At 50.4% G+C, this 21,542-nt stretch overlaps 1 protein-coding gene across 5 annotated transcripts in view; it reads right to left on the reverse strand.

The window, feature by feature from the left end:
- Positions 1-584: 584 nt before the first annotated feature.
- Positions 585-21,542, reverse strand: part of PRKCE (protein kinase C epsilon) — a 513,985-nt gene continuing 493,027 nt past the window's right edge. For 2 of the 5 annotated variants that reach the window (XM_059079912.2, XM_059079911.2), the window contains exon 16: positions 1,058-1,534. In XM_059079912.2, the coding sequence (XP_058935895.1) occupies positions 1,388-1,534 (147 nt within the window). In that variant the 3' untranslated portion in view covers positions 1,058-1,387. Of the gene's footprint in view, positions 1,535-19,068; positions 19,099-21,542 lie in introns of those variants that run through there. The other 3 variants (XM_067007656.1, XM_067007655.1, XM_059079910.2) reach the window with 2 other exon arrangements.

Genomic DNA, 21,542 nt, shown 5'->3' on the forward strand with positions numbered 1-21,542 from the left:
TAGATAATCAAACGACCTCCAGGAAACATGTACACAAAGCCACAGAGAACCCTTGGAAATCAAAGAATGTAACACTGTTAGCATATCTACAGGAGGTAATGTCACATCCATTAAATAGTGTCCACATGAGTTGCCACTGCATGTCACACAGAAACAAAACTCCGAGCGCATCTTGCCACCCTGTCAGTTTTCAAATAAGTCGCTCTTCAATCTCCCGATACCCTCTGCATAACCCATGTTTAGCCTCATTCTGCTTGTTCCAAAAGCAGATATTTCATATTTAACTTTACACGTTTAATGTTTAAAAACCACAACACAGTAGTACTACCATTTGGTAGAAGTGCGCAAAAACCGCACACTGCTGCAGAAAATAAATAGAGTTGATGCTGGGGACTTAGGACGAAACTGGAAAGAGAATTTGGGAGGCGAGTTTTGCTAGAACCCCAGGGCCTTGGCCACCTCTGCGGCGGCCTTGGAGTTCAGGCAGAACTTGAACAAGTAAGAGCACTACTAGTTTCCTTTTCTCTCAGTTCCCAGAGCCCCACGTGCCACGAAAGCATTAAGAGCATAAACCTTGGACGATGATGTATTAGCCCTTTAATATCTACCGGTATTAACACTGGAATTTATATCTGTTGGCCAATTAGAAAGCAAATTTGATGATCTATTCTTCAAATGTTAACAGAGTTCAAAATCAAATTTCTTTTTCTACGGAGAGCGATTTCTTCCACAAGACACATGCTTACACAACTTTGGCATGCCCCAAAGCTAAAACCAAAGCAAGTGAGAATCAGCCATTCCAGAGCAAACCAACACAGGGAACCAACCCGCGCATCCGCCAGCCTCTCTCCTTCCCGGGCATGCCTTGAGGGCGCCCACCTTTGAGCTGAAGAAGCACCAGTCTCTTCTTCTGGATAGAATGGCAGAGGGTGGCAAGCGGGGGGACTGGAGGGATGAGAAGCAAGAGTTGCCAGCACTCTGCGTCCACGAGCAGAGCCAGAGTCTCATTAGCTTTTTTTTTTTTTTTTTTTTTTTTTTTCCTTTTTCCTTTTCTTTTCAGTAAAAGACCTGAAGTCGCTTCCCTGCCAGAAGCCCCCGTGGAGTGAAGCCAGGCCTGCCAACAGACCAGACTCGGCACTGGGTCCAGTGAACTGCTGACGCCACACGATTCTGCGTTACTGGTGAGACAAGAACCAAGAGTGCCTTCTGGTCACCAGGTGGGAAGAGGGCGGAGCTGGCCTGGGGCGAGGGAATGCAATAAATAGAGGGTGGACAAGGGACTGGGGCTCCGGGGAGGAGAAGTAGTTCAAGACCGTCCGACGGAAAAATAGGAATCTTCCCGGCGCCCCTGCTTGCAGCATCAACGAACTCCACCTGGAGCGGCTTCTCAGGGCATCAGGTCTTCACCAAAGTAGGAGAAGCCTCTGAATTCCTCCTGGTTGATCTGCTTCACGATCGCTTCGTCCACGAGCGTGAGTACCGGCTCTTCCCGGGTAAAGTCTTGGTCAAAATTATTGACGTCTCTTTTGGTTTTCTGTGGGAAGATAAGAGAAAGCACTGACTCCAGGCTGACCTTCCTCCCCGGGGCCCCCCGCAGGGAGTGGGCATTGCGCTGACCAGCCTCTCGCCAAAGCAGACCTCTAGCTACTGACAGCGGACATCGAGCTGTTCCAATGAGGTAACGATGAATGGCCCCAGGACCGGGAGGTGATGGAGGACTTGGAGAGGAAGAATGAGTCCAGGTGAGAAGGAAGACGGGGTGAGAGGTATGATGGAAAAGCAGGGAAGTGGGATTCCCATAGACTGTGGGGGGAGGTGGGGTGTGTGTGTGCATGTCTGTGTGTGTGTGTGTTCCGGACACTCCCCCTGCCAGCATCTGCCCTAACCCTCTGGGCTCCACTGAGATGCCCCTTTTCCTGTGATCCAGGAAATGAACTTGAATCTCCCTCCCACAAGGTCTCCAGTGGTCTTTCTTCCATAAAAGGTAAACCCCCCATTACCTTGCCATGTCTGCTCCAGATGTCATCTTCTCTATAAGTAGGAGGATGCATGGGACTGGTGGGGGGGGGGGTGGACCATCTTCTGGGAAGCCTGCCTTGATCCTCACCTGCTATTTTGTGTTCCCACATTATTTCTATTATTATACTCAAGACACTGACTTGCAGTGAATTGTTAATGCTTTTTGTCCTGACCATGAGCTCCTTAAAGGCAGGAGCCTCGTCTGACTCAGCCTTGGGTCCCCAGCGGGCCCCTGCACTAAGCATCTACTGCATGAGTGAATACATCAGCAAGCCCACCACTGACTTCTCAGCTCAGAAAGACCCGTACGCAGCTCAAAATTGAGCTTATGGTCTGTGGAGGGTGAAGGGCAGCAATCGAACAAATCCTGGGTTTTGGAGAAAATCGGGAAGTACGAATAATGCTCTCTGCCTCTGGGGGTTCACTGCTGAATCGGGAATCAGTATTCCTGTCTAGAACACACTGCAATCGTTTGAAAAACTTTCATGGCGTAGTCAGGGCCCAGCTGAGACTTGAAGGATGAGTTACAATCATGTTGGCAGAGAGGAAGATGGTTAAGAAGACGGGAGCAAAGTTCTGCAGAGCGTGGTTTGGGAAGTGCTGCTTTGCAGCGTACAGCATCTTCACGTTTCTTTGCTCACTGATCCTTGGAACAGGCAGGTGTTATTATCCTGATTTTACAGATGTGGAAACCGTGGCTCACAGAGGTTTGGTGACTTGCCCAGAGTCACCCAATGAGTTCAGAGCAGAGCCAGACTCAAATCCGGCTCTCAGCATGATGCCTCCTGTGGTGCAGAACGTCTGGAAAGCTGGGTACTGGAGACGTGGGAAGACATGACATGGCAAGGGTCAAATGCAAACAGGAGACATTTAGGTCAAACCACTAGGCTGAAGCAAAGTCAGAACGACTTGCTGGTACGCCAGCACGGTGGGAGAGGTCTGTGGGTCGGGGAGAGAGTGGTGACAAGGTGAGGTGAGCTTGGCAGGGGAGTCTGTTTTCAAATTTCCCCAGACTGAGATCTGAATCAGATGGACAGCACAGAGCGGAGATGAGCTAATCTTTCCCATCTTTCAGCACCCATCAGTCCTGCTTGGCGTCTTCTCTCTGGCCTTGAGCCGCATAGTTCAGTAGGTCTCAGAGACCTTGGAGGGGAGACAAAAGGGGGACACGGAAAAGCCCAAGGGAGGGAAATGGGACTTGCCGCAGCAGGATGTGTGTGTCGCCTCTTGAGATGGGAAAACTGAGGAGTGGCTTAGTCTTTTCTACAGGAGGGCTGGCCCCAGGCAAGAGGATGACACGTTCTCCATCTCCAGTGTGCACAGGGCACGAGGAAAAGGGGGGGCCCTCATGGAGAGGGACTCCAGAGGAGAACCACAGAGCCCATCCCCAAGTGACGCATGAGGGACATGGGAGGGCAGGTGCCTGGGGAAAGGGTGTGGAGACGCCTCTTCTGAAGATCGCTCTGGAAGAAGGGATGGGGTCACTTTGATTGAAGAGGGGTTATAGAGTAGGGGCCCATGGTGCTGGGGGAGCAGCAGGAAGGAGAACAGGTGGCAGCAAGACTTTAAGACTTGGGAAGCACTGAGTATCATCCCAGAAGGCGACCAAGGGGCATCCTCAGTGGGGGCAGGAGGAGAGCGGGACCAGGGATGGGAGTTGGTGAAGAAGATTGGCAAGGAATAGGGCAGGAGGGAAACTCAACTGGGAACACCACCAACGGTGGGCTATGCCCAGGTACTTTCAGGGGCAGGATCACCTCCTTCCTGGCTCCCTCTCAGTGGTCACTAATGGGGGAGGGGAGCCCGTGTATAGAGAACCTCAGGAAATCTGTCAACACTCTGGCATCGGCTCCCCTGTTTAACTACTTGTGCTTCACCTTTCAATCATTTGTGTCCATTAGTCACGGAAACTGGTTTCCTTTCCTGAGGTTAAGTGAGCATAGTGACGGAGCTAGATTCCACAGGATGTCTGAATGTCCCAACTTGCTGACTGCTTTACCAGGGAATCGGGCTCAGTCAATACAGCTAGGGACGTCATTCCCAGAGGGCCTCTAGCTCCATGGCCGGCTGGCTTGGGTAGCAATCTAGCTCAGCTCTGGGCTTTCCCTTGCTCCCAGAATCATCTGTGGCATTGGAGCGAGCGTGCCATTCTTCAAGAACTCTACAGAAGAACACACTTGGCTCATGCACCCCTTACGCAACCCGGCCCAGGCCCTAGTTCCCTTGGAGACAGCTTAGGTGCATGTCAGTCACTCATTCCCAATTCAAATAACTAACAATTCCTGACTATTAATTAACCTTAGAGGCTTAGGGAGTTTTCCAAAGCAAGTGTTTCTGAGAAACCCCATCCCCTGTTAATACCATGTAGGCAGCATAGATAGCATCCTCGAGTTTAGAGAGGACTGGGGATTTTATCCTATACTCACTGGTTTTACTCTTTGGAAAGCTGCTGTCTCCCTTATAGAGCTGGCACGAGACTCCACTCCAAGGTTCTGATGGGCAAACTCCTAGAGACACTCCCTGTTTAGCTGGATCTTTAGTCACCCCATGTGCCTCTCCTAATATCTAAATGCCTGACTCTCAGCCCCCACCGCACAGCCTGAGAGGTGACACCGGGACAGTGGAACAGCCTTCTAACTCTTCGCACCTTATCTCCTCCATTAAGTCCGTCCCACATCCTCTGATCCACACAGAAGGAAGGCTGCATGCAGGAGGAGAAAGAGTACTGGCTGACCTCCCATCCTGGTACTGTCTCCCTTCCTGGTTAGATGACACTGTGAAGCTAACCTCTTAGAGCCTTGGTCTTTTCATCTGTAAAATGGGGGTGGTCACAGGTGCCCTACAGATTGCCTTGAGGACTAAACGAGATGCCAGATGTGAGGTGCCTCCATGCAGACCCCAACACACAGTGGGCACCCAATAAATGTGAGATCCCACCCCGCCTCCGAGTCTTAGCACCGTGTGCCGTGGGCATGCCTCACTCTCTTCTTGGCTGTGTTCCCCAGCACAGCCCGCGTGATCTGCCCACGGGTGCCATGAACTTCATGAGGGCAGGGCCTGAGCTCACAGTTCTCTGGATGCTTTCAAATCCTGAACGAGTGCTGAGCCAGGGCCTGCCTGAACATCCTGTGCTTCCTCCAGCCACTGAGATTCTTCCCGCGGTGGCCTCCTGCTCTCGGGAAAAGCCCCAGTTTCTTACCCACTTCTAAGGCCCTCTGGGATCTCGTCCCTGTCCACTTGCCCAGCTTCATCTCCTGGGCCCGGGGGGAACCATGAAGTCCTCTGGACTCACTGGCTTGCTCCTGCCACCGAGTCTTTGCTCGGCTAGTCCTCGGCCCGGAGCAGCCTCTCCCCTCCTTGCCTTCTGCTCCATGTCTTCATCACCGAGCTCACTCTACTCACCTTTCCCATCTTGGCTCAGATGCCCTGCTTTCAGGAGGCCTTCTCTGTCCCTCCAGGCCTCTTACGGGGGTTCTATCACCTCTCCTAACTCTCATCACGGCACTTACCACCCTGGGTGTCCGCCTCCTTTTGCAACTAACCTGTGCGCTCCTGGGGGCAGGGACTGGGTTGAACTCGCCATTCCATCCCCGGGATGGCGTGCTGCCTGGCACATAGAGAATGCTCAAGAAATATCAGAGGAAAAAAAATAAGCGAATGCACGTCTCTTGCTGCTGCTTTATCTAGAGCCACTGAAGTGATCTGGGTTCAGAACCTGTGGCAGTCTTGTGCCAGAGGGTGTTTTTGTTTGGAGAAGGTTGAGGTCTGACTCACAAAGAGCCTGGAGCAGGGCATCCCAGCCCATGGCTGCCCTGCAGCGCCCCGAGAGAGACAGGCAGGCTTAGGTCTGGTTAATGGGGTTTCCTCTCCCTGCAGTGGTCAGCTTGGGCCACTAGGGTTCCTTGACTGCTGGTCTGAGAAAGAAAGAAGATGAACCAGGGTTTGGGCAAATTCTACCAAGACTGATGGGCTAAGAGAAGTTTACGGACTTGGTGGGTATTTGCAGTTGGTGTCAGGGGAAAAGAACATTCCTCTTCCCTTTGGCTTCATTGAGAAGTAAGGTCTTGGATTTGAGAGGTCTGGGGCTGACCCTGGGGGGAGGGCACACTTCTGGCATCTGCAGCGGGGGAGTGAGGTAGAACTATGGAAACAGGGTTACAGGTCACTCCAGATGCCTCTGAGAAACTGCATTTGAGAGGTAAAGGTAGGGGACCTGCCTTTTAAATCGCCCTGAGGCCACTGAGGGCTGGAGGCTCAGCCGACTGTGGCAGTGTCTGGACCCCAGTGCGGACACGGGCAGGCTGCCTGAACGCTCGCTTCCTGTCTGGCTGGTGCAATTCTTTCATAGCCCTCACTGAACTGAAGTCATAAATACAAGCTTTCAGAGGAGCCTGCGATTTCTGCTTCTGTCTTCATATGATTATGAGATCAACAGACGACTTTGTTCTAAAGCACCGAGAAAACTCCCTGGTCTTACAGGCCGGGGCACGGGGCTGTAGTCACCGTGCTGGTCCCAGACCACCTCTTCATCTGTGCCTGGCGTGACAGCAAGGGTACAGGCAGTAGAGTGACCACAAGCCAGGGTCCCTGGACCCATGTGTGTGACCATAACTTTCTGGGGAGACATGCTGTCTCCACGTGGTCTCCAAAAATCCAGCTTTCAGGTTCCACCTCCCTCTTGAGTCTCCCTGACTCCAGCCCCCCTCCATCTCACCCTCCCCTGCAGTCCCCCACGGCACTTCCCGGAACATGCATTTGCTCCGTCCTTGTCATGTTTTTATGTGTGTCACATTTTCCTCTCGTATCCCTCAAGATACCTACTGCAAAGCAGGGTACACAGCAATCCCATAATATTCATTTGCTCAAAATCCTTTTATTCGCGCAACCGTCAAACTCAAGATTCCACTTGTCAATATTCTTATCTAAGCTCTTTCTTCTTTTAAATATCTTCAAAGAAAAAGGGAGAATTTAAATAACTAGAATGCTTGCTTAACATCAATTAACTGGATCTTTACATATACACATATATTCATTATACCCATATATTGAAAAAGTACATGTGCATATGCTTATACACGCATGCTCACCCATGAAGTTAAATGAAATGAGAAACGTATAACTGCATAGTGTTTTGCCTAACAAAAACGAGGGTTGGAACAGAAATTCAAGTCAACTGTCATTTGCCTAGAAATTTCTCTCAACATGTTCTTCTATCCCTTTCCCCCCTTTTTAATTTTGTTAACCAAGAATTGATCATACTTTTGGATTTTCCTTATAGAAAACAGAGCGAGACGCATAGAGGGTTTGTCTAGGCGGCCAGTGGAAGCTTTCACAGCACCTATCTTGCCATGGTGGTGCCCTACCATTTTTTAATCCATTTCCTTCTTAGAATGTGGTGGCCAGAACTGACGGCTCGATTCCTGACTCCGTGGTCTGAGCAATGCCAAGGGAAGTGGCATGACCCTCTACTTGGTGGAAACTCTCAAATTAAATCAATGTCTAAGACGGTGTCAATGTTTTATCATTTCTAAGGTAACTGTGATAAAACAGTGATGCTCTTACAGTATTATCAATCCAATTTAACCTTGTTATATGCTGAACTGTGTCCCCCCCAAAAGCTGTGTTGAAATCCTAACCACCAGCACCTCAGCCTTATTTGGAAATAAGGTCTTTGCAGATGTAAGGTCACCAGGGTGGGGCCTATCCAGTATGACTAGTGACCTTATAAGAAGGGGAAATTTGGACACAGAGGCAGACACGCACAGGGGGAGGACCGGATGAAGAGACACAGGGAGAACCCACATGAAAAGCAGAGTGATGCTACCACAAGCCAAGGAACATCTGGTGCCACCAGAAGCTGAAAGAGGCAAGGAAGGATTCCTCCCTTACAGGTTTCAGGGGGCGCGTGGCTCTGCAGGTGCCCTGATCAAAGACTTTCGCATCCAGAACTGTGAGACAATACATCTCTGTTGTTGTAGGCCACCCGGCGTGTGGAACTTTACGGTAGTCCTAGGAAACTAATACAAACCCCCATCTTCTGAAATGGATTTTTTGCATCCAGATGTAACCTCTGACACTTGATCTTGATTTCTTCTTATGGTGGTACTTATTTCTAGGTTGTTAAGATTACCATAAATAATGATTCTGTAATTTACCTCTCTAAATCTCAGTTTATTTACCAAGAAAGTGGGGATAATAAATCTACCTAGCTTGCTGAGGATTGCATGAGAGCATATAAGTAAACCTCATGTAAACTCTAAAGTACTATATGAATGCCATTTTAATTCTGTCATCCATCTTTTCTGCCATATCCTTCAGATTTCTGTCATCCTAAAATTTGATTGGCATGCCTCCCATCTCTTTAACTAGATTCATATAAAAATACTGTATAAGGGAAGCTTAGGCTCAGAGCCCCCTGACCTGCCCTCTGCAAAGAGCTCTCTCACAAAGCTGACCTACCCAGTCACACCAGCACACTTCGGGGGTATGCGTGTTAAATCCACTGTGAATCAACCAGCCATGGTCACTTTTTCCATCTTGTTCAGGAGGATGCTATCCGAGACTTTCAATTGTTTTGCTGGAATAAAGATACACAGTGCCTGCAGCATTTCTCTCATCTATTAGTCTAGAGGTGACGTTAATTGGCTCCAAGCAATTACCATTTTCCCCTAAGTGTCCACAAACTATCTTCTCATAAAACCTTCCAGAAACTTGTTTTAATCACATCCATCTCAGAGTATCCCAAGCCTCATTTTCCCTCTTTCTGAATACTGGGAGACTGTTTGCCCATGTCCCATCATTTGGTACCACTGCTCTATTCCATCAAATCCAAATAACCAAATAGTGGGCATGGCTGATTCTTCACTAACCTGAGAGATAACTCACCTGGGCCTGGCACAGTGGCTTTCAAACTCGTCCGTACAACAGAACCACCACGGAACTTTAAATGACACTGATGCTACACGCACCCCAGAGACTCAGTGTAACTGCTCCAGGCTCCGGCCTGGGTGAGTTATAGCTCCCAGGTGACTTCATTAGATATAATTCATTAATTCACTTCTCTTGGGTTTCAGTTCAGCCAAGAGTGGTTTTTGCCCTAATCTTTGTACTCTGAAGATATTTCTCTTTGGGGGAAAAGTTAGAGGCAAAGTAACAGCCTTGCTCTTTAGTCACTGTTTTCAGTCAGTGGTTCTCCATCCTGCCTGTGCATCAGAAACAAACATGCATCTATATGGACACCTGGGCCTCAACACACACCTCGTGAACTGGAATGTCCAGGGGTGGGGCCCAGACCTCTGTATTTTTTTAATAGCTCTGTGAGTGATTCTGATGTGCAGCCTTGTTGAGTTCCTCTGTGTAAAGGAGCAGTGGATCTCTTTCTTCCTTCTTTTTCTTAGCAGTTTCAAAGGGACTCTTTGTAGTCTGAAAGCCTATTTAGGGGCTAATTGTTCTGGATTCAACTTCCCCTCAAGGTCACACAATATATTGGTATTCCTTCTGAATTTCATGCCATTCCTTAGTTATTTTATATAGGTCTTTATAAAGTCAGGATACCCAAGAGCTCACAGGCAAACCACACTGGTTTCTTTAGATGTCGCCCTCTGAGAGGCAGCGTAGCCTAGTGGTTTAGCGTGCACGCTAAACTTTGTGGCCTTGGGCAAATCATGAATTCTCTCTTGTGCCTCAGTTTCCTCATCTGTAAAATGGGGACATTAGTAGTCATCCCCATATACTTGTTATAAGGATTAAGTGAAATAATACATTTAAGTGATGAGGACATTACACAGCAGAGAGTAAATGTAAATTATTAGTATTGCTTCTTTGTCAATATTGATCACAACAGCATGGTTAGAACAAAGAGCGTTGTCTTTGGGATGATCCCTGATCTCAGTTCACTGAATAATCACTGTATCACCGGAGTAAGCTGTGTGCTTTCTTCTCCTGTGTACTCCAAATACTAGGACTAACCAGTCTTCTCTCAAAAGCTAAGAGCCAGAACTGTGACCCACCCAAAAGGACATTCCTGATCCTTTTATTGCCTTCCTAACCTTGTTTGTCTTTCCTCATTTTCACTGCCATTACATTTACAGTATGTGCTTTGTATATCCTAGTGGGCTACCTTTAAACTTTCTGGAATAAAGCAAGACAAGAAAAACAAACAGGAAGAAAGAAGATGAATTTTACTTTTAGCAGTGCTGGCTAGGACATCATTTCTTTTATTCTCTGTAATGAGCCAGAGGGTGTGTGTGTGTCCACAGGGAGCTGTAGAGCTGGGGGCAAAGTGGGCAGTGCACGCCTCAGCAGCTGATGTGTTCCTTCAGGAACACAGACCCAGGGTTCCTAGGTCTTCTGAATTCCCCACAAATACCCCAGACACATTTTCATGTTAGATCTCCTAATTTTTGCCAACGAATTCAATTAAAAATAGAGCAGCCTGGTTGAATGGGTTGCTCGGTTCTCCAGTTTGTGACCTCTATTTTAGGTCACAAAAATTTGTGTTTCCACCTTTTAGGGAAAAAGAAAATCAAGACCCATTTGCTTTTTAGGCACAAATGATTAGCTTCATGACATGTAAAAATGGGAAGCCCCTTGGTTCCTGGCCATTCCCTGGTCCACAGGAGAGAATCATGGCAGCAGGCTGGCCTCTGTTGCTAGCATACAGAGATGGGGACCCACCCAAGCCTCAGGCCGAATGCCCCCTCCCCCATAATCTGGTCCACCGCCTCATCTAGACCACGTCTGAGGGAAAGCCGCTTCACTCCTGAGGCAGTCTGCATATGTAAATGTATTTTTAAAATGGAGGGCTTCCCTGGTGGCGCAGTGGTTGAGAATCCGCCTGCCGATGCAGGGGACACGGGTTCGTGCCCCGGTCTGGGAAGATCCCACGTGCCGTGGAGCAGCTGGGCCCGTGAGCCATGGCCGCTGAGCCTGCGCGTCCGGAGCCTGTGCTCCGCAACGGGAGAGGCCACAACAGTGAGAGGCCCGCGTACCGCAAAAAAAAATAAAATAAAATAAAATGGACTAAGTCCCTCAGACCAACAGGCATTCTGAACAACCAACTACAGTTGAATTCTGTCAAATCCACTGCTCGATGGAATTCAACTACTCCCCCTGTCTCCTTGTCCCCTCGTAATTGTTTCCCAGACTATTAAAAAATCCACATTTTTACAAATTCCATTTGAAGAGTTGCTTTGGAAACTCCTATTAGCTACCACTAACCTCCTCCCTCACCCCTAGAAATACTTCAGTGATCAAAGGAGTTCAGCCAACTACCATTTGTCTGTAAATCAGTGGTTTATAGGGGTCTATAGACTCAGCCCTCTGGGATCTCCTTTACAGGGGAGGGCAGGTATCCCTGTTATAAAGAAGCTGTTACCAAACCTGGAACATTTGTTATGGTGCTTTTTCAACAAGATTTTGGGGCTTCTACCTGAAGGTTCGTTTGGAAGGCAGGACCAGCTTAGAAACCTACAGAAGCTTGAAAGGGGAACCCAAGATACAACTCCCTGTATCCCCTGCTCCCACAGAAGCAGGGGATGTGGTCCTTGATAAAAGTGGGGAGCTTGTTGAGGCGATTTCCAAAGCGGCTTCTACCTGTATATTCCATGGCTCAATCATTTTAAGTAAAACTAAAATGTCACAAACAAGACTTCTTGACCTGGGTTCCCACTCTTAGAGCACGGATGGCATGTTTCCTGTGAAAGGCCAGCTAGTAAATATTTTAGGCTTTGTGGGCCCTGGGGTCTCTGTCACAACCACTCCCCTCTGCCGTGTGGCACGAAGCAGCCCTAGACGCAGCGTCAGTGACGGGTTGCGTCCCAGTAACACTTTACTTATGGACACAGATATTCGAACTTCTTATAATGGTCAGGTGTCACCATTCTTCCTCAACCACTGAAGAAAAGCGTAAAACCCATTCTTAGTCGGAGGGCTGCACAAAAAGAGGCAGTGGCTTGGATTTGGCCAGTGGGTCAGAGTTTGCCAACCCCTGTACTAGACGAGGGACTTCAGGGCTTCTGGGAACCCCGTGAAATACAATCCAGTGTGCTGTATGTATGGGCACTTTTGGGTTTTCCTGGAGAGAGTTCACCGCAGCAGATTCTGGAAGGGGTGGCAACTTCACTGCTAAGTTAAGAGTCACAGATTTCAAAGTTTCCCCTCCAACAAGGCCTGAAATTCTCTGTGGTACAATAACTCTGAGGAATCCACAGAGAGCAGAAAGCCCTGGGAAGCAGTCTCAGGACCGGAAATGTCCCTGTTTGCTCAAGTCCCTCGTACCATGGAGGCCCCCAACATGGGGCGCTGCCTTTGGCCTGTGTGGCGCTCCGTGGGAAGGCCGAAGGGTCCCTGTGAAAATGGTTGGGAAAAGTCTCCCGAACGCAGGCTCTCTGTCTAAGGCTATTTCAAGACCAGGTGGAACCACTTGTCTCGTAGCTTTAGCCTCACAGACACAGCATTTCTTCATTCCTTTTAGGGAAGGAGACATTTCTGGGCAGTTCTGAAGGGTGGTGCTGACACCTGCCTCCTGAAACCCTCCCAGGCCTGCCCAGGGCCACACGTGGACACACCTTCGGCTGTGACTATCTGCTGTTAAAACTTGGTAAAAAAAAAAAAAAAGTATAAAGCATACATTTCAGCCAAGAGTCATTTTGGGCCTGTGGTTAAGGACACACCCTCATAGTCTGTACAGCACTCAATGGCCCCTGACGACGTTCAGTGTGGATTGTTAAATGGCCTAGAGGTGTCTCCAAGTGCCCCAAGAACCTTGGCTCCCTGGCAAGGCAAGTAGCATTTCGGGGCCACCTGCATCTTCTGTCACTCGCAGTACCCAGCTCACAGCCGGACCTTAACTAAGTAGACCCTGCTGAGTCCCCAGGTGACGGCCCAGAGCAAGAGCTCTTCTCACACAGGGGAGCCCGCCCCCTCCAAGACAAGACATGAGAGGAAAGGAGTGCCCGTTTCCCTCTCAAATGCTGCAAAGGAGCTCGGAAACCATTCCTGAGGCCACAGGGCCTCCATCCTGCTGCTCATAAGAAGGGTCTGGAACTGCTCTGTGGGAAAGAAATGCCCCTTCCTGGGGAACCATCCCCAACCCAGGCTGGTCCCCCTCACATACCTTGATCGCCCTGTGCCTCTCTTTCCTGGCCCTCCTTGTAAGTGGGGCTAAAAAGCGACTTACTCAGTAACTGTCTCCTGCACAGGCTAGAGGCTCTGCTCGGGGGCCTGCCGTGTACTTCCAGCAGCGGCACGGCTCAGTCCCTCCGTGTGGACAACATACTAAAGCTCAGGGATGGAGACCCGCCTGATGCATTTAACCTCACAGCTACCCCAACTCCCACTGCAAAGACTAGCAAGCAGCTGGCCCAAGGTGGGCCCGCCCGGGGTGGAGCCAGGATTGGATTCAGCCTGTTCTGACCCCAGGCCGGGTCCCTGGTGTGTGCCGTCCTGTCTCCCGCTGAGAGGCGTCAAGGCGGTCACCTGTGCAAAAGGGCTGAAGCGCCGGGCCCAGCCCAGGTGGCCGGCCACTGCCTTCCGCCAATAGCATACTTGCTGCGTTAAAAACCAACCAACCGACCAACCAACCAACCAACCAATCAGCCAACAAGCAAACAACTGCCTTCTGCCCTGTGTCCCTCACGATGCATGAGGCCGCCATCCCCACTAGGCGTGTTATATATGATTAAGAAATACATGTTATATGTGACCTAGCGGACATCACCTCATTCCACCGTCCCCAAGAAAAGATGCAGCTTGCTACACTTTACCCTTACCATATGTGATGCAGTCTACGTTCTAGTCTCTCTACTTTATTCTGTTCTTTCCTTTTCTCTTCTTCTCTACTCGACCCAATTCTACCCTATCCTAGTCTTCATTAAAAATGTTTTCTGCACCTGGCCCACTAAATTGATTTTACAACCCACTGATGGGTAGACCTGGAAGTAGGGTAAAGGGGCACCCAGCAGGGGTGTCTGGAGCTGAAAATGTGTAGAAAATACAATGTCGATATGCAGGAATAAAAAGCCTTAGGAGGAGACACCACCCTGCCTGCTGTGGCCTGCCCAAGGCCTGAGCCCCTGTGCCAGGCTCTGCAGCGAGCTGGCCCCGTGCGCTGGGACGTGCAGCAGGCCCCGCGGCTGCTCCCGCTGGAAGTGGGCAGACACATAGTGGCAAAGCCAGCCCCGCTCTGCCTCTAACTGGGGCGGGGGGGGGGGGGCTTTTTCATTTATCATCGACTTCTCAAAGCAGCGTCATTGTGGACAGCCGTTGAGTTTAGCTACTCTAGGGATGCTTTTGGGTACTCAAAGAAGAAACTTTCCAATCAGTCCTGGCAAAAGCCCTGATCCTGCACTCAACAATCCCCCACTCCAACCCCCCGCCCCGTATTTATGAACATGTCCTGGATGGAGATCAAGCTCTCCTGGCCTGGGATTGACTGTTGCTCTGCCTACTGGCTTTGAAACGGGAACTGTAAACACTCTAATAGATGCCTCTCAAATCACGATGAGGTCACCCACCTTCTCTTACCATTCAACAATTTCAGGTTTCCTAATGCAGGATCTTATCACCCCAAATTCCCAGGCACATACTGGGATAGATCTTGGGCCACAAAAGGTGAGAAGAGAATTTTGAGATGGAACGAAGAGAGAAACATTCGCTGGAAAAACACTGTAGATCTACAGAATTCATTCATTCATTCCACATGGATACATGAATTACTACTATGTGCCAAGAGTTTTTGCTGAGGACGCAGCTGTGAATGAAACAGAAACAAATCCCTCCCCTAACACATTACGCAGAGCCTGCTAGTAGTCTTTGCAGCTGGGTGATGGGCACGTGGGGATTCCACTTTTCTCACTACTTTTGTACATGCTTGAAATTTTCCATAATAAAAAGTTAAAAATACAAGTCTCAAACACATGATGCTGAGTGAAAGAAGCCAGACACAAAAGAGTGCATACAACATGACTCCATATACGTGAAACTCTAGGAAAGAGAAATCTCCTTCCCAGGGACAGAAAGCAGATCAGGGGCTGTCGGGGTCAGAGACACCTGGGAACTGCTTGGGTATAGATATGTTCTTTACATCCATGAGCCGGTGGTTACATAGGTTTGTTAAAATGCATCAAAATAGACACTTTAAACACGTAACTTTTCAGCTCTGTAAATGTTATTATGATAAAGTTAATTCAAAACCTGCACACATCCCTGCCCTCTTGGAGCACGTTTACACAGAGTACCTGGGGCTGGGAGAAACCTTAGGGACAATGCGTGTCCCTCACTTTACAGGAAAGGAGCAGAGAGATTCAGTGCCTTGTTCAGGGTTTCACAGCCTCACAGCAGGGACCTGGACCCAGCTCCGTCCGGTGTTTTCCTCTTAGCTTCACTGCCTGTGATACAGAGTCGGGGCTAAGTTCTGAAATCTCCTGTTTTGGGGTGAGGGTATTCTGGATCATTCTGGAGCACCCACATCCTAGGTACCTGGGTACCCGTAGCCTGAATCTGCCACACCTCCCCGGGAGGACCATCAATCCTGTCGTTTCCAGCACTAGGGGAGGTGTCAGTTGCTTGCGGGGAGAAGGAAGGAGCGGCTGAAGCTCCCAGTCAAGGTCTGGTTTATTTTCTAAGTCATCTCAGCTGACAATCGCCACTCCAGTCTTATCTGCCCATCTCCCTACTTCAGGCAATGATCTTATTTCACTGTCCCCGTCATTCTGGACCCTCCTCCCCACACCTAGCTGGGCTCACACACCCGAAATACTCCACTGACATCCAAGCTCTGTGCTCAAGAAAACCCCTTTGGGGGTGGAGTACATCTCAGAAAGGAGGAGCCCGAGTAACATGCAGGCTTGAAAAGATGCAGGCCTGTGAGCCAGGTCTTCTCTCTTTGAAGAGACTGAGGTTGATGAACAACCTTAATGAAGCTTCACAAACCCAATGTGTGTTTGCTTGACCCTGGAACTCTAGAATTAAACGTTTGAGCATCAAGCTGAGGCCAAATCCAATTCTGTCATCACCCCTTATCCCAGCACAAACAATGGGGAGTAAACAGGGCACTGATCCCCCGAGATGCAAAACTGGGTTTCCGAGAGCTTCCCTCCGCTATGACAGATGCAGCCCTGGAGATTCAAGGTCCTGGACTTGTAGGCTGGTGTGGATGGGGGAACCCTGTCAGCTGGCAAAATGTCCCTTGGTGCCTACACCCTTCAAAGAGCAAATGTTGGCTTGAGGGCTGGAGGACGGAGCCCCTCCATGCGAAAAGCTTGAGATTCTATCTGCTTTCACTTTGACGCACATTATCCAGCCTCTGACCACTATGCCACCCCCACCCTGGCTGCAGGACCAGCCTGTAGCCTTCTCTGCAGAGACAGGCAGGAGGGCACTGCTCATCCAGCTACGCGGCCCTCCTGGACAAGATCTTCTATGAGACCTCGGGTGGGAAGTGGCTTCTGTGACCCACAGAGGCCTGACTGGGGAGGCCATCTTCTTCGTGCCATCTCTCCCGTTCTGTCCTCTAACCTCGACAGGCAAACCTCAAGCCTCCCCTCCCAAAGTCAAATCCTGAATTTTATCCCATTGCCTGGTATTCCTCAGGTATTTCGTGTTCAGTATCTCCTCCTGCCATCTAAGCTCCTCACGCCACACGGTGACGTGTGAACGTGTTCGTGTTTGTAGAGGATTCTTTTCTTCTATGTTTACCTCCCCCTCCAGGGCTTCCCGGAAGGCACAGAGCACATGCTCACTAAATACCCATTAAAAAGAGCTGATCAGGGCTTCCCTGGTGGCGCAGTGGTTGAGAGTCTGCCTGCCGATGCAGGGGATGCGGGTTTGTGCCCCAGTCCGGGAAGATCCCACATGCCGTGGAGCGGCTGGGCCCGTGAGCCATGGCCGCTGAGCCTGCGCGTCCGGAGCCTGTGCTCCGCAACGGGAGAGGCCACAACAGTGAGAGGCCCGCGTACCGAAAAAAAAAAAAGAGCCGATCTGAATCCTGCCTTTCCCTTTTCCCTTTCATGCTTTGTCCCGTGTAGTTCTCTCTTCCTAACCCTTCCTGGCTTTCTCTGCCAAGATCCAGCAACTCTCGAGAAGCTTCTCTGATGGCTCCTGCTCTCCCCACTTTCAATCAGGCACAGCCTAGTAGGTCCCATGCTCCCAGGTAGGATGTGTGTGTTACCTTAAGTGTTCATGGGGCAGGGGGAGATTATATTCAATGTACACTAGTTTGGTGAATCCATGAAGGCAAATCCCAACCTCACAGCTATTAAGTCATAAATAAAAACTTTGGAGCTTATGGAAATGCCCAGCCTAGGGCATTTCCAGCATCTGGAAATGCGCAGATCCCTCCCCTGGGGTGGATGCTGGGAGGACCAAAGTGAATCACAGGTGGGCCCTCCAGCCCTTGGCCACAGGGCCGCTCCTGCAGTCAGAATTCCCTGATGGAGAAATCTCTTGTGTAGAGTCAAAGACGCCCCACTGAGGCTGTTTAGCTTAGAAATACTTGGGAAGCTGTGACTGCTACCATTTCAGGGCTGGGGCACTGAGAGTCACACAGCCGTGCTCAGCAAAAACACTGCCGAGACCAAAGGCAAGAAGTGTAAAGCTGGTGAGCAAGTTCACAGAATAAAAGTTGGGGAAACTTGGGGGTCTTCCAAGGGTCAAAGGATTGGGAATATTGGCATCTGGGGTGAGTAACTGGCTTGCAGCGCCTTCTTTCTAGTACTCTCCCAGCTCAGACCAGTGGCTGTGCCAGAATTAAGCCCCAGGAGGCTCTTGGGCAGAGTCTGAACTGTGTTCTCTGCCAGTCTCTGCCTTTCTGCCCTGTAACGGAGGGCCGCTCCCCTGAGCACAGGGTGTCATCTCCTGGCCCCTCCACCCCTTTGGGACAGAAATATTATCCAGACCGGCCTCCCTCAGCTTAGACCCCCACTGTCCCCATCAGTATCAGCATCAGTGCCATCCCAAGCACTCACTGTGTATGAAGGGCTCTCCTAATCCTCTCACGTCATTAGCTTTTCCTCTCCTCACAGCAATCCAGTGTGGTAGATTTTATCATCCCCATTCTATGGATCAGCAGACTGAGGCTCAGAGAGACGAGGTGACTTTCCCAAGATCCTACAGCCCCAATCGGAACCTGGCTGCATCTGATTCCACATCCCAGCCTCCAAATACCACACCACCTCCTGCAATCCTTAACTCCTGATTCTTGGAGTCTTGGGATAAGAGGGAGAGGGGCTTTAACAGGCTGGGTTGGGGGTGATGAATGGAGAGACAGGAATTAAAATGTATTGAGAATCTGTAGTATGCAAAGCATCTGAGGTATGTAAACTAACCCTGTAGCAATTCTGTGAGCGGGTATTCTCAACCCCGTTTTACACACGAGGAGGTCGCGGCTCTAGGAGGCTGGAAGTGAATTCCCAGGTTCACACGACTATACTATGACAGCAGTTTTATTCCTACCCAGGTCTCTCTGGGGTGAAAGCGAGTGCCCTGTCCACTTTTCCATGCCGTCACCTGGGCCAACTACTGAAAACAGGTTCCTGGACTTTTCCCATGCCCTCCAGCCCCAGGCCAGCATCCTGGCTCTTGGCGGGACCCTACAGCCTCTCGGAGGCTAAGGGCTCTCACTCTGGCATGGACACAGGCCAGCGGGATGTCCTCACATGTCTGCAGGGACTGACTGGGCCCCATTCCTGCTCTGCCAGGTGGAAGATGAGGACAGCCTCTTATGGTCCCCGGGGCTCTGTCTTTATGGTTCACGCTTTCAGGAGGTCCCTGGGCCAGTGGGCTGGCTTTAGGGGAAGGGGCTGCCTGTTCAGCAGGGCTCCTCCTCCGGCCGCTGAGTTGGTGAGGGTGTGAGGGTCTCAGGCCCACTTCCCAGTTTTCTCTCAGCACAGCCCAGTCATGCAGGAGCATGCAGGAAAGGCCTCCCTTGGGGGTCCCGCCATGCAGTGTGGATGGCTGGATGGAACAGATCATGAGGTTGAAAGGGGCCTCCGTGTCACCCGGCCTGAGGGCTCACCTACCTGGAAAGACTCCCCACTCTGGAGGCCTTACCTTAAAGAGGGACATTCACACTGAAGCAAACTTGAAAAGAGAGAACACGTACACAAAGAGAAGTTTACTTGGCTGGCATTTCCCTCATTATCTTTGGCTTTCACTGAGGACAGCTAGGCTGCTGGGGAGGCAGACCTCTCCCTCCTCTGCTGGCTTTCCCCCCATTCCAGTGCCGAAGCCCCAGGAGTCATAATCTCAGAGCCTAATGCGTTTGGGACTGGGGAGGTGTGTGCAGGAGAGAAGCTAGGAGTGAGCAAAATACCTCCAAGATCTACAAGGTTGGATGATGCCCCTCAACCACACCAAACACATCACTTCTCTCCCCTACAGTACCCAAGGAAGGCAAGCCCAACAGCAACACAAAAGCTAAATGGGCTACTTTTAACGGCAGCAAATGATGCCGCCATTTTGGAACCAAATCCCCAGTGGGATAGACCAGTGAATTCTATGCTTGGCGACTTTTTCCAACACCAAAGGCCATGGATCCAGCCTCACTGGCTTTTCTATTCCCCCACCTGTCCACTGCTGTATGCCCTTGCTCTGAAGCAAGCCACCCCCAGAAAACTGATTTGAGTGCATGATGGCACCAAGTCTCTGGTTTGGTGTTGATGGCACATTGCTTGTGCAACATTAGTCGAGTATGTGGGTGGATAAAGGGTGGACAGGAGGAGCATAGAAAGGAAAGTGGAGGAGGGAGAATATATAAGATAAGATAGCTGGGAGGAAAGATGAGAAGGAAATCTCCACGCAGAAGCAAAAGCCACTGAAAAATGTCCTGGGGTGGGGTTAGTGCCAAGGGATGAAAAGCTGAAGGCAGGAAACCCAGTGGAATACTGACAGCTGGCGAGTCAGGGCAGTGGTTAGATACGGAGGCTCAGGCGACAGGGAGCAGAAATCTCAGCTCAGCAAACATCTCAAGAAGGCAAAGGCCTGGAGGGGACAGCAGCCAATTGAAGTATGGGATGGAACCTGCCCAGAGGCCAAATTCCAGCTACGAATCTGGACAGTCTCCTGGGTGATATCTTTAGAGGGGCGAGGCTTCCTGCAGAGGGGATGGAAACCAGGCCTGGGAGCTGTTCTCCTGCCATATCCTCAGCCCCTGTGGGGGTGATCCATGGACCCCAGCCTCTAGCTGAGCCAACCTGGGCAGAGTGCAGGCTTGCTGTGCCCACCAGCTGTGGAGGGGCTCCGTCCGTGCGGGGGAGTGGGGACGGTCAGGAGGAGCTGTGGAAAATAGGCCACTATGTCTTGTCTCTTCGTAACTCCTAGACTGGATGACATGATCTCACCCAGTCTCCCCACAGCCAGACAAAACCAACTCCTTCCTGAATCAGACGGGTAGGATGACCCCCAGGGTGTTCAGATTCGGTAGGGCCAGCTGACGAGTGGAGAGTAGCTCTTCAGCAGGATTCTGGGGACTAGTGGTATCCTGGTGTGACATCAGCGGGGCATGTGTAGGGAGCAAGAGGAGTCCTGGAGTTCCCTCACGAGCCCCAGGACCTCGACCGAACGCCCCAGGGATCTTCAGCCCGGTGAGATAGGGGAGGCTGTGCATTGCTTTCCTTGCTGCTAAAACTCATGCCCAGTGTCTTCTCCAGGCCACCGCCAAGGTGCATGGCTGGAGATGCTTGCTCATAGACTTGTCCCCTTCCTTCTCACAGTGGCTTTCCTTTAACTCGGAGTCTGTCCCTAAGATCTAAGAAACTCACACCATCCCTGGCTGCTTGCGGCCCACCATCTTGGCCACTTGTTCCCAATGTCAGGCTCCCAACCAGTTTTCTTTCCTCCCTCCAACAAAACCTTTCTTCTGCTGCTCTCCTCCGAAGGCATCTGATGTGTCCTCAAGTTATGTGATACCTGAAGCCCACGGGAAGCCTGTGCTGTGTTGGAACTCCCTGCCCCATGAGCAGAAGATGACTTCTGTGGAGACATACCTCAGCTTCCCAGTGTCTCTCCAATGACCTCTTGTGTGTGGCCATCTATTCCGTCTGGGGGTGAGGCTGACCCTGCTTTTGGAGCACAGAGCCGTGCTCACCACTGGCATCTGAGCCAGGCAGGTCCCACACCCCCGCGGTGAGTCCTGAGATGGTTAGAGGGGGTGATGGCTTATAAACCCCTGTGTGAGTTTTCACATTGGCCTTACAGGGCTTTTAGAGGTGAGAAACACAGTATGTCCGCCACTGCAGTGGGCTTTAATTCAACTTACAATCTGTTTCTGTTGTATACAAGCCCACAGGTGACGCAGGGTGGTGCCATGAACATTTTTCAGAAACGAGTTTTCATTTAAGGGACAGATTTGGGACACCTTTCCAAGCTGCTAACTAGGTGAAGACTATTCTTTTCTTTTCCGATTTCAGTATTTCTCTGGAGAGAACTCTCTAGTCCCAAGGATATAGTTGTGATCAGAGATCTAAATAACCTGAATACTCCCTGAATGACCTATAGCCGAGAACTCAGTAAGGATCAACATTACT

The sequence above is a fragment of the Kogia breviceps genome, chromosome 11, assembly GCF_026419965.1.
Source record: "Kogia breviceps isolate mKogBre1 chromosome 11, mKogBre1 haplotype 1, whole genome shotgun sequence".
NCBI lineage: Eukaryota > Metazoa > Chordata > Mammalia > Artiodactyla > Physeteridae > Kogia > Kogia breviceps.